This window comes from Carassius auratus, chromosome 22 (assembly GCF_003368295.1).
Source record: "Carassius auratus strain Wakin chromosome 22, ASM336829v1, whole genome shotgun sequence".
NCBI lineage: Eukaryota > Metazoa > Chordata > Actinopteri > Cypriniformes > Cyprinidae > Carassius > Carassius auratus.
Window position 1 is genome coordinate 30,122,924 of NC_039264.1, and position 11,976 is coordinate 30,134,899.

General features: G+C 36.5%; 3 protein-coding genes across 6 annotated transcripts; all 3 read left to right on the forward strand.

The window, feature by feature from the left end:
• Window positions 1-453: 453 nt before the first annotated feature.
• LOC113040314 (gastrula zinc finger protein XlCGF8.2DB) lies at window positions 454-3,455 on the forward strand. Of its 3 annotated transcripts, none has more exons than XM_026198654.1 (2): window positions 454-794; window positions 2,168-3,455. In XM_026198654.1, the coding sequence occupies exons 1-2, from the start codon at window positions 611-613 to the stop codon at window positions 3,157-3,159; spliced, it is 1,176 nt and encodes a 391-aa protein (XP_026054439.1). In that variant the 5' UTR covers window positions 454-610; the 3' UTR covers window positions 3,160-3,455. The 3 variants fall into 3 exon arrangements, with proteins under 3 accessions (XP_026054439.1, XP_026054441.1, XP_026054440.1); XM_026198656.1 differs by having other exon boundaries at window positions 455-593; XM_026198655.1 differs by having other exon boundaries at window positions 456-1,579.
• Window positions 3,456-3,985: 530 nt separating this feature from the next.
• On the forward strand, window positions 3,986-6,546 carry LOC113040316 (gastrula zinc finger protein XlCGF8.2DB). Of its 2 annotated transcripts, XM_026198659.1 has the most exons (4): window positions 3,986-4,371; window positions 4,662-4,848; window positions 5,099-5,146; window positions 5,306-6,546. In XM_026198659.1, exons 2-4 carry the CDS (start codon window positions 4,800-4,802, stop codon window positions 5,926-5,928), a joined length of 720 nt encoding a protein of 239 aa, XP_026054444.1. In that variant the 5' UTR covers window positions 3,986-4,371; window positions 4,662-4,799; the 3' UTR covers window positions 5,929-6,546. The 2 variants fall into 2 exon arrangements, with proteins under 2 accessions (XP_026054444.1, XP_026054443.1); XM_026198658.1 differs by having other exon boundaries at window positions 5,099-6,545.
• A 674-nt stretch (window positions 6,547-7,220) lies between these two features.
• Window positions 7,221-11,331, forward strand: LOC113040330 (gastrula zinc finger protein XlCGF52.1). Its single transcript, XM_026198671.1, has 2 exons — window positions 7,221-7,441; window positions 9,516-11,331. The coding sequence occupies exon 2, from the start codon at window positions 9,521-9,523 to the stop codon at window positions 10,385-10,387; it is 867 nt and encodes a 288-aa protein (XP_026054456.1). The 5' UTR covers window positions 7,221-7,441; window positions 9,516-9,520; the 3' UTR covers window positions 10,388-11,331.
• Window positions 11,332-11,976: the final 645 nt, after the last annotated feature.

Sequence of the window (11,976 nt, forward strand, 5' to 3'; positions counted from 1 at the left end):
TGTGTATATATGTGTGTGTACATATATCTACATATGTGTAAATATATGTGTAAATATGTGTGCATATATGTGCATATATATGTATGTATATATATATATATATATATATATATATATATGTGTGTGTGTGTGTGTGTGTGTGTGTGTGTGTGTGTGTGTGTGTGTGTGTGTGTGTGTGCATATATGTACATATAATTTAGGAAAACGATCAATTTTATATATGTAACATATATTAAAAACCTATATCAAAACCTAGATTGAAACATATGTTTATATAGGTTTTTTCTATGTGGGCTATCCCTGGCACAGATGTTTAATACGTTGAAGACATTAGATTTTACATTTTAATGCACACACTCATATCAGGAGAACTGTTCCTGAAACATAACGCTTTTAGAGAAACTCTGAAGTAAGTTGGAGATGAGAAACCTTTCAGATACTTGATAAATGAACAACAAGCGAGCTGAAGACTGCCCAGAAGCGACCAGAAGAGCGAATGGAACGCAGCGCTTCTACGTCAGAATGGGCGTGACCATATAAAGCGCTTGTTCTTCCGGGCCGGTCAGCCGCTGCTGTTATTCGTGCAGAAATAGGTAACTATGTTTGTTTGATGGTAGCATTTGTTATAATCACGATACGCATTCGGAACGCATCATATTTGACGCTATATCTCGGCCGCGAGAACCGGGACGGATGTATCGCTCAAACTGACAGTTCGCAAAACGTAAACAGCTCGATATTCACAAACGAGCTGTTCGTTAAATCACTCAGCACGGGACCGTTTAGAAGTAACGGTGAGAACATTACTGTTACATATGTTACCGGTCATTAATCTGCTACTTGACAGTAACATATTGTCCGCGACTATTTGTAGTGATGTTGTTATCAGTGTTTTGAGAACAAAAGCAGCAGCGATGTCTATGGCCTGTCATAGATATCAACGGGCTTGGAACTGAAATATGCAAAAATAAAGAGTTTATTGAAAAAAACAGTGATCCAGAATCCTGCTGCATGACACCTAAGATACTGAAAGACAAAGAAGTTGTTTCTTCTTGATTCTTTATCAATAAAGAAACTAAGCTCACAAAATAGACACTCCGTCAAATGACATTATTACAGATAAATGACATGTAGAGCAGTTATTTAGAAGATTTGAACATATACTGTCATGATGCATGACTTAACTCGTCTATTTGATGGCTAAACATTATTTTTTTTGGATCTTTTGCTCATTTGCAATACATATATAGCCCGTTTCCTATCAGATGTCAAATATACGTTTATGAGACTAAATTGTTATGTTTGGCATACATTTGGCAATTAGCATAAGCGTAAACAATATAAATATGTTTAACTACATTAACAGGCATTCATTTGATACTTAACATGAATATTGCCTGCGACAAGCCATGTTAACAGTGTTTTGAGAACAACAAGCAGCAGCGATGTCTATGGCCTGTCATAGATATCCATGTGCTTGGGACTGAAATATGCTAAAGTAAGAGTTTATTGAAGAGAACAGAGAGAACATGATCCAGAATCCTGCCGTATGAAACCTAAGATACTGAAAGACAAAGAGGTTGGTGTTTATTCTTGATTCTTCATTGAAAAGAAACTTAGGTTACAGCATACATTATCAAGTAATACATAACAAAGTGACCTTGTACAGCAGTTATGCTACATGAATCAATGTTTGGAAGAGTAGAGGTGATGTAAAGTTGGATATTTGTGACACTGGACCACAAAACCAGTCATAAGCAGCACGGGTGTATTTGTAGGAAACGCAAACATTATACATTTTTCTTTTATGTCAAAAATCATGCCCATATTGAGTAAAGATCATGTTCCATGCAGATATTTTGTTAATTTCCTACTGTAAATATACCAAAACTTAATTTTTGATTAGTAATATGCATTGCTAAGAACTTAATTTGGACAACTTTAAAGGTGATTTTCTCAATATTTAGATTTCTTTGCACCCTCAGATTCCAGATTTTCAAATAGTTGTATATCCTAACAAATCATACATCAGTGGAAGGCTCATTAATTCAGTTTTCGGATTATCTATAAATCCCTCACTGCTGGTTTTGTGGTCTGGGGTTTTTTGGGTTTCACGTATTTTATTTTCCCCTCCCAGATTTACCAACTTTTTATTATGTTCATCCAGGTGTGATGGAGGTGAAGGAGGAAAGTAAAAACCTAAATGAGGTGGAGGAGCGACATCCTCACTCCGTCACTGACGAAACATCTCTGATTCTCGCACAGAAAACGATCAAAATCAAGAAGTCTTACATCTGCCCTCAGTGCGGAAAAAGTTTTGCAGGTAAATCACGCCTCGAGCGCCACATAAGAATTCACACCGGAGAAAAACCGTTCGCGTGTTTTGTGTGCGCGAAGAGTTTCGCGTGCAAAGAAAGACTCGACAGGCATGTAAAAATCCACTCCGGAGAGAAGCCTTTCACTTGTGAATGGTGCGGAAAGCTTTTGGCGTGTAAAACGAGACTCAAGAGGCACGTGATTACCCACACTGGAAAAAAGCCTTTCACGTGCTTGCATTGCGAAAGGAGCTTCACGACGAACACAAACCTGCAGCGCCATGTCAAGCTCCACACTGGAGAAAGACCACACACTTGCCAAGAGTGTGGAAAGAGCTTCATACGCAAGGAAAAGCTCAGGTTTCACATGACCATCCACACTGGAGAGCGGCCTTACAGTTGCAAACAATGCGGGAAGAGTTTCCGACACATCAACGGTCTCAAAGATCACCAGCTCTCTCATGCCGCCGAGAGGTCTTTTAACTGTGATCAATGCGGTAAGGATTTTATTACCGCGTCTGCGCTGAAGAGACACCTGAGAGTTCATTCAGGTGAGAAGCCTTTCCTGTGTTCTCTGTGTGGGAAGAGTTTTGCACGTGTGGACTGCTTTAAAAGGCATCAGGAGGTCCATAGTGGTGTGAAGGATCACGTGTGCTCTGAGTGCGGGAAGGCTTTTATCACGTCCGACCAGCTCAAGCAGCACCAGAGGATTCACACTGGAGAGAAACCCTACAAGTGCTCACTTTGTGGGAAGAGTTTCGCTCAGTCGCCGCACCTAAAAGCACACGAGAGGAGCCACAGCACTGACGGCCATCTGGTAATAAGCGATCAAATCATCTACTGATTCAAGTGGACAATGCATGATCCAAAGGTATCTTGAGAATCTGAATCCCAAAAGGAGAAAGAGTGACTTTTTTTTGTTGTTTGAACTGAACCTTTTGTTTCAACATTGCATCTGAATACTGTAAATAAACCATTCTATCACTAGGTCTATACTATGTGTTTGTCTTCATTAAAAACACATGGACAGATGTCAAAATATTTAACCATTGTATTTGTAGTAAAACTGTGGTTATACAAATGGTAATCAATGTAAAAAAAAAAAAAAAAAAAAAATACATGGTTACCACAATTTTACTACAATGAAACCAAGGTTATTTTTTCATAAGGGTTGTGAAAATTTGATGAATTATGAATGTTTTGATAATTACTACTGAATTATGGAAACAAATGGTAATCTCTTATAATCTTGCCACTGTTTTTTTAATATTATTTATTACATTTTCTGACAAAAATAAATACATAAAAAAGTCATGCAGTATTTGTTTTATGTCGTGCTGACACATGGGAGCGAACTTGAAGAAAGAAAGTTGGTGAGAGGGGGAGAAACTTCAAAACTTTAAACAAGCTCCACGTGTTTTTTTTTTTTGTTGTTGTTGTTGTTGTTGTTATTTATTTATTTATTTATTTTTTATTATTATTTCAAATCAATACACAATACATTTCAGGTACACTTTTCTGACCCTCCAGAATGCATTTTATCAAGTTTTCTGCATTGAGTTTTATTTTCTACTCCAGTAGGTGGCGGAAACGACTTTTGGTCTGTTTTGTGTCCCGCCATGAAGCGTAGAAGAAGATGATGCTAGAGGAGCTGCGAGGATGATGTAGGTTTTTTTTTTGTGGCGTCAGATTCCAGTGTAAACAAAGATGCGCGAAATGTTTATTATATATATAATTATAAAAAGTCGTATTTTATTTTTCTATATGTGGAAATCGTGTAACATTTATTTTAAAGTTTCGTACTAACAAACGGTTATTTCTTAGTTAAATGTATATAGTAAATTAATAAAACCGTATATATTTAAGTTAAAAATTGATGACTAATGGAAGTAAATTATATTTATAATGATTACAGACGTCTTATAGTGAGAGATAGCACAAATATGGATGATTTTCAAATAATTATCAAGGGTGGTTTAGTTGAGGTAGTTTCCAGTGTTTCGCGCGCTCTTTATTTGAAAACGGCAGTAACGGTCGATCAGTTGAACGTAACGAGGTCAGTATTAACCTAATCAATTTCCTAATCAAAGTACAGATGAAGCTTTTGTTTTGAGAATGACATAAATTAAAGTAAAAATAACATAATTTTGATAGATTCCACGAGTTCATTCAGTAAAAGTCAGACTGATTCCAAACAACAACAATGAGTTGTAATGTTGTTTACATAAATTTCCTAATCTATATGTTAATCAGGGTGCAGATAAATGTAAGATTAAGAATGTATTATACATAATGTGAGTTAAAAAAAAAAAACCAATGTATTTTTTATTTTTTTGCTCTGCACAGTGATAACAATCACATTTTCAGTGACGTTCCACTAAAAACAATTCAACAATTAATGCTGGAACATTGAAGATGAGCATCCAGTCCACCAGGAAGAAGTGAAATCTGTAAAGCCAGAGTTTATTGAAGGACAGAGAGAACATGAGTCATCTAGAACCCTGCAGAATCAAACACACTGAAGAACAAACAGGTTGGTGTTTATTCTTGAACCTTCAGTGATGAGACTGAAAAACATTCAGGTCACAAAAGCTGCATGCAGTTCATTGGATTTAGTTGGCGTAGTTAAAATCAAAAGAGCTTTGAAATAACATAATAAAACCAGCAAATAATACCACATTTAGAAGTTAGAAAACCATAGTGGCTGTGAGGATTTCCTAAATCTAGAGCAAAGCTTTTGTTTTGCGACTTTTTTAATCATTTCATTTCCAATGTTCATCTAGACCTGATGGTAGTGAAAGAGGAAAGTCAAGAGCTGCTCGAGGAGAAACATAATTTCATACCTGGAGAAAAATCTTTCAGTTGTTCACTGATTGATAATAACAATAAATCCCAAAAACTAGGAAGAGTCGAAAAAAATTTCATCTGCCCTCAATGTGCGAAGAGTTTTACGCAAAAAATCGGCCTTGAGCGCCACATGCTCATTCACACCGGCGAGAAACCCTTCACTTGCTCTCAATGTGGGAAGGGTTTTAGGTGTAAAAGGAACCACGTGGATCACATAAGGATTCATACAGGAGAGAAACCTTTCTTGTGTCCTCAATGCGGAAAAGGTTTTGCGCACTCAGGAGCCATTAGGAGGCACATTAAAATTCACAGTGGAGAAAAGCCGCACACATGCAATCACTGTGGAAAGAGTTTCACCTATAAAGAAAACCTTAAGGAGCACATGAGGATCCACACAGGAGAGAGACTATACACTTGTGTCGAGTGTGGAAAGAGCTTCACACAAGTCAGCAGTCTTAAAGAACATCTTCACACTCACTCTGCTGTCAGGCCATTTAACTGCGATCAATGCGGTAAAACTTTTCTTTTATCATCCATACTGAAGAGACACTTGCAAGTTCACAGGCAGGGGAAGCCAAACTGCTGTACTCTGTGTGGAAAGAGTTTCACACGACTGGATGGTTTTAAAGAGCATCAGAAGATGCACACCGGTGTGAGAACTCATGTGTGTTTCGAGTGCGGGAATGGGTTTATATCAGCCACACACTTGAACGTGCACCAGAGGATTCACCGTACAAAAACTGTACAAGTGATCACACTGCGATAAGAGGTTCTCTCACTCAGGAACCCTAAAAGCACATGAGAGGATTCACACCGGAGAGAAACCATATCATTGCACTCTGTGGGAAGAGTTTCAACCAATCAAACCAGCTGCTGAGTCATAAGAAGAAACATCACTCTGTGTTGCCACAATACGCTTTTAATCTTCAGAAACCAGGGCTTTCTAAGAGGTGTGTGTGTGTGTGTAGGACACAAAAGTTTGGGGTCAGTATTTTCTTTCTTGTAAGAAAGTGATCTTGAGCAGCAAAACAGAATGATTTCTGAAGGATCATGTGACACTTAAGACTGGAGGAAAGATGCTGAAAATTCAGCTTTGATCAGTAATAAATCACATTTTATAATATATTCAACAGCTATTTTAATTTGTAATAATATTTCACAATATATTACAGTTTTTTTACTGTAATTTTCTCAAATAAATGCTGCTTTGGTAAGCAGAAGAAACTTCCTTTAAAACCAATTAACAATCTTAATTATTCCAAACATTTAAATGATTGTATTAGTATTTTAAATGCCTTCAAAACTGGTATTTACATGCCTCATTAAAAATGTTTTGAACATGAACAAATAAAAAGTAACTACTTGTACGTATGTATGTATGTGTGCGTGTGTATATATATATATATATATGTATGTATATTAATCTGTGGTTTTATTCTACATGAAACAGAAATGATAAGACCATACAAACAGCTCAATACTCTTCACTTTACAGAATTAATTATGGGTTATTAATATATGCTCAATGGCTCTTTCGGTAAGTTTTGCTATCTGGCAAATATTTAAGTATGTATTTTTCAATATCTAATAAAAGTAAATGTTCTGTATAATTTTTAACAAAAAGTAAATGTATTCATATTTTAATTTACTATGCTAAATAGATACATATATAGCTTTACTATATATTAATATACATGTTAAAGAGAGCTTTTTAGAGTTTGTTTACCATAGTCTATGGTAGTGATCAAAACTTTTTGAAAGTAACTCCAACAAGTGACTTAACATGTATTTGTCAATAAAGCATAAAAGCAGTTCAAGATAATCATACAGAAATGGAGACAAGTAATGTTAGTAAGTTATCCAGTATTGAAACAAGCTATGTAACAGAGATCACACAAAGGTTTTGCATGTTTTATTCCTATACAACAACCACATATTTTTCTTTTGATTTTCAAGGAACTAATTATTTCAGTAAAAGACGTTGAAAATAATGACTTGCTTGCATATTTCAAAAGTCTTTTTATTATTATTTAATATGGTACCTTAAACGTTTACCTGCATTTTAATTACTTTTAAAATATTTCATTTAATTTTCGTAGTCTCACTTTATGGTGCTTGAGCTTGTCTATTAAACCCATGTTCCCCACGCTCCAGTCCAGCAGGAGGCGCAAACGAGCCACGAATCTGTTTGTCATCCACCGCAAAAGTGCAAGAAGAAGGATGCGATGAACGCAACTCGTTTCTAGGCTGTGATTGACTGGATTGGTGCATCATCTAGGGTGAGAGAAAAGTATTTTCTGATGCATAGCGATCTCAGTTTGAACGACCTCTCTTCTTAAATCCCAAGACCGATCTGTGCGTTTTTCGTTAGTGTGTGAATAAAGCGACTGCCCAGCATCAGTGGAGCTCCTGCTTTCTAACACTTGCATGAATTTATGTGTTATTTTAAGAATATTAATACTTATTTTTTAAAATGTGGCGTGGCAGATTACATATTTTCTCTTGGTTCAAGTGTCATTTCTTTAGTTTTATTCTATACGCCTTTTTTTTCTAACTAGTTTATTGCACTTCCGGTTTGTGGACGTTCAACACAAAAATACATTTCAGATCGTAATTTTGCGCTACAAATAATCCTCTGAGGTCACCACACTCGTCAGGTTTGAGTTAATGAGATGTAAATTATCCGCCATGTATTTTAACACGTTAGGGGAATAAATGTAAAGGGTGGTATTAAAATGTGACATGATATAACAAGATTCTACTTTCAGTCTGCTACATCCTTTCCTACTGATATTATTTTGGCATTATATTTATTATTAAAATATGAACCATATCGAGAACAAATCCTCAGTAACTGCTGAAGACCAGCACTACTATATGGACAAAAAAAAAATATAATAATCTGCATACATCAAATGGTTAATAATAGTATGACCAACCATACAACCATTTACCAGCTTTGATAAATCATCCATCTAAATATTAAATAAAAAAAAGAGAGACCAAATTCTTCCCTTTCTAACTCCATTACATACACTGAATTGAGCAGACACACAATTACCCCATCTTACATACATTAATTGATGAGCATACCAACAAAAATACATAGAATATATCACTAAATATTTGGGAACTCTATAACTTAAAAAAAAAAAATCATGTTTTACACGATCAAAGGCTTTAGAGGCATCAATAAAGCTCATAAAATTGTGGAATTATGCCTGTTATAAAAACCTAAATTATCCTTTAGAGCCAAAATACACATAACAGTGCCATGTTTCGGTGTAAAACCAAACTGGTTATCAGAAGTCAGGACAAAATGTTCCATCTTGTTCAATAAAATCCTTTCAATAACTTTGGATAAACTACTGGCCGAGGCTATAGGTTGGTAAATATTGATTTGTAAGTCCCAAGAATCGTTTAGCCTGTTTTCAGGTAATAAATGGATCGTTCCAGCGCACCTACCAATAAATCGCAATAAGCCATGTGCTTTGGGACTTTTCATATGACACTCACAGTCTCAGATTTCAAATGATGTCTATTTTATTGTAGTATTTAAAACAATAAATACCATTTTGGTATTTGTTAAATGTGGAGTGATAAATCGCCTCAGTTCAAGAGGATGCACAAATTGATAATCTCTGCCGCTTTAACGACATTTTCAGCATGAAATAAACATGAATAATCATCTGAAGGCATGTTAAAAGCTGGAGTATGCTACAGCTTGCCGAAATCTGATTCCTGTCTCATGTAATCAACCGCACAAAGATGTAGACGTAACGTATTGTAAACGTGTCATGTCACATTTACCTCAAAATAAAACCTTGTTAATCAATTAGAAATATGAACTTTAGAGAGAAGCATTTCGCTAAGTATATAGTATATACATTTTTTCTTACAATTTTCTACTGTCCTTCAACATTGTCTGTTCAAATAAACAGTGGTCATTTAAATGTTTATATAAAAAACGAATTGGAGTAGAAATTTAATTATGCAATTTTGACTTAATTGAGTGTAGTTTAAGCGATTATCCACAAATCAGTTAATTTTAATTTTCTATTTTATAGTAGTGTAACTCCTGACTCTCAGGTATATTTTAAAGAATTAGTTTATTTTCTTTTTCCATGAGTAAAATTTGGCATGCACTCTACCTGATATCCAAAATAATTGATATTGCAATCGAATTGTGAAATTTGTCAAAACCTAGCCCTATTGATTACTATTTGTTTTCTTCTACTACAAAAGCATGTTTATACTATTTAGTGTTGCAAAACCATGGTTACCATGTTTAAACGTCAACAACCATTGTGACAACTTTATTTTCTACTGAGATAAATTGTTCTTAAATTTCAGCCGTGATGGATGAAAACAATGAGGACGAAGAACTGAATGAAGCGAAGGAGAAACACCATCCGGTCGAAACTGGAGAACAACCGGAGCCAAGGCCTAAAAAATCTTTCGCCTGCCCTCAGTGTGGAAAGGCTTTCAACTTCAAACACAACCTTCAGGTTCACATGCGAGTTCACACTGGAGAGAAGCCATTCGTGTGCGATTATTGTGGAAAGCGTTTCAAATACGAGAGAAACTTTCAAGAGCACCGGCGAACTCATACCGGAGAGAGACCCTATTCGTGTGTTCACTGCGGAAAGAGTTTTGCTAATAGAAACACCTTTAAGATCCACACCCGCATCCACACTGGAGAGAAGCCTTTCGCATGCTGTCTGTGTGAAAAGAGATTCACGCAAGCAAGAGCTCTCAAATCACATCTGCATTCTCACTCCGGAGAAAGACCGTTTCACTGCGATCAGTGCGACAAAACCTTTCTTACAGCGCTATCCCTGAGAAAGCACGCGAAAGTCCACACGCGCGAGAAACCTCATGTGTGTTTGCTGTGTGGAAAAGCTTTCACAGAGCTTGGATCTCTAATCGTGCACCAGAAAAGACACGAGGGTCTGAAGAATCACATATGTGGCGAGTGTGGGAAGTCGTTTATTACAAATAGCGAACTGAAAGTGCACCAGAAAGTTCACTCTGGAGAAAAACCTTTCCAGTGTTCGTACTGCGACAAGAGATTTAATCAATCCGGACATCTGAAGACACACGAGAGGATCCACACCGGAGAGAAACCGTATCCCTGCACTGCATGCGGGAAGAGCTTCAGTCAGTTCGCGTCTCTCCTCAGACATAAAGGCACTAATATCTGCAATAGTTTTGACAAAACCTGAAAATCGTATGTAAATAACTTCTATCAACTGTAAGGTGTACAGTGACCCAGTAAATATGCTATTTCCCGATTTCTCAATTGGAAACTGCAACAATGAACAAAGTAAACTAGAAATTAATTTTGATGATCTCCTTGTCCAAGGGATTCAAAAGTTCTGGTGCTGCAAAGTAAAAAACAAACAAAAAAGCAAGAGAGGAGGGAAACAACAAGGAGCTGGAACATCAGAAAATCATCTTTAAAAACAAGGACAATGATCCAGTTACTTGGGAAATCATTTGGAGTTGCAATCTTTAGCAAATGTTCTAGAGATATTTTCGATGCATTTTGAACATGTCCCCATCTGGTGTTGTTCAACTTGTGGTTAGCAACAGTTAAAAGTGCCACGTGTGTATATATATACACATCTTGTTTAAGTTGTACAACGGTTTTGCACGGCGATGCATTTTGCAGCATACACTGTTTCGAGATGGAACTTCTTGCTAACTGTTATGCTATCTTTTTATCTTATCTCAAGAAGTGTTGATATGTAGTTTAGAAACTGCGTTCTGCCTTTAAGGTGTCACATTTAAGGCGGCACAACTGTTTAAATTGAAGTAGAGATAGACTCGCTTGCTGCTTTGAGAGATGCTGCAATTATTCATTTTAACTTCTGTTACTATGAACTTGTTAACTGTGACAAATGTCACACATCCTGGCTTGGGTAACTAGAGCAGCCTAGGTTTGTGCTTGCAAAGAGAGTTAAGTGTGTGGGTGTTTGTGTTCACTATGTTTGACAGATATGGAAGTTAGAAAGAAGGAGCCTTACCGTATTAAGACCATCCTTAAAAATATTCTTGTTTGCCGTAACCCGACCGACTCTGTCAATTTATGACCGACTCAATTATTATTATTCTTTTGCTTTTAGTCAGATCGACTTGCCGATTGGATATTTGCATTAAGACCGACCAATTTTTTTTTGTCTTCAAACAACTAATACAAAAGCAATAAAAATACTATTTTATTATATTTAATTACCTAGGCCTACATACAAATGAAGGCTATCTTCTTTAATTAAAAAAACCCTTGACGTCATCTGTGTTTAAACGGATGTCCCACTGTGGCCTGTGCCTTCGCTTCGTCTCATTCACCATCAGGGTCAACGGTTTGCGCTTGGTAATGATGGCAGTGGCTGCAGTAAACTAAATGTTCCCGGTCTCTGTTCAAAGTCATACGGGTTCGGGCACCATAATACATCTAAAAAATGCATTAAAACAGATCGATACCGCTTTAACTTGGCACGAAGTTCTGGAAAAACTGTGCCCAGATCTTTTCCCATCTCTTCTCCTCTCTAGTCTAAAACCGTGACCGACTGTCACTTTATGTTCGAAAATCTATTGCACGAATCAACCAACACAAGTTTCGAAAAAGAAAAAAAAAGAAAAATTCTATTGAGCCAGGACACACACGCATAACAGCAAATAATCCTTCTGCACAATGTTTCTCTTTTCACAGTTTTTACAGTTTCGGGCTTGAATCGCCTGAAGAAAAGTTTTTTGCTTCTCTTCTGAGGCCTCAGGATAGTGCATCATGCAAAATATTACTGCATGTTTA

Coding starts and splice junctions, on each gene's coding strand:
- LOC113040330 (XM_026198671.1), top strand. CDS start 9,521: ATGGATGAAAACAATGAGGACGAAGAACTGAATGAAGCGAAGGAGAAA.
- LOC113040314 (XM_026198654.1), top strand. CDS start 611: ATGGTAGCATTTGTTATAATCACGATACGCATTCGGAACGCATCATAT. Junction 795..2,167: donor GGGACCGTTTAGAAGTAACG/GTGAGAACATTA, acceptor ATGTTCATCCAG/GTGTGATGGAGGTGAAGGAG.
- LOC113040316 (XM_026198658.1), top strand. CDS start 4,800: ATGAGTCATCTAGAACCCTGCAGAATCAAACACACTGAAGAACAAACA. Junction 4,849..5,098: donor ACACACTGAAGAACAAACAG/GTTGGTGTTTAT, acceptor ATGTTCATCTAG/ACCTGATGGTAGTGAAAGAG.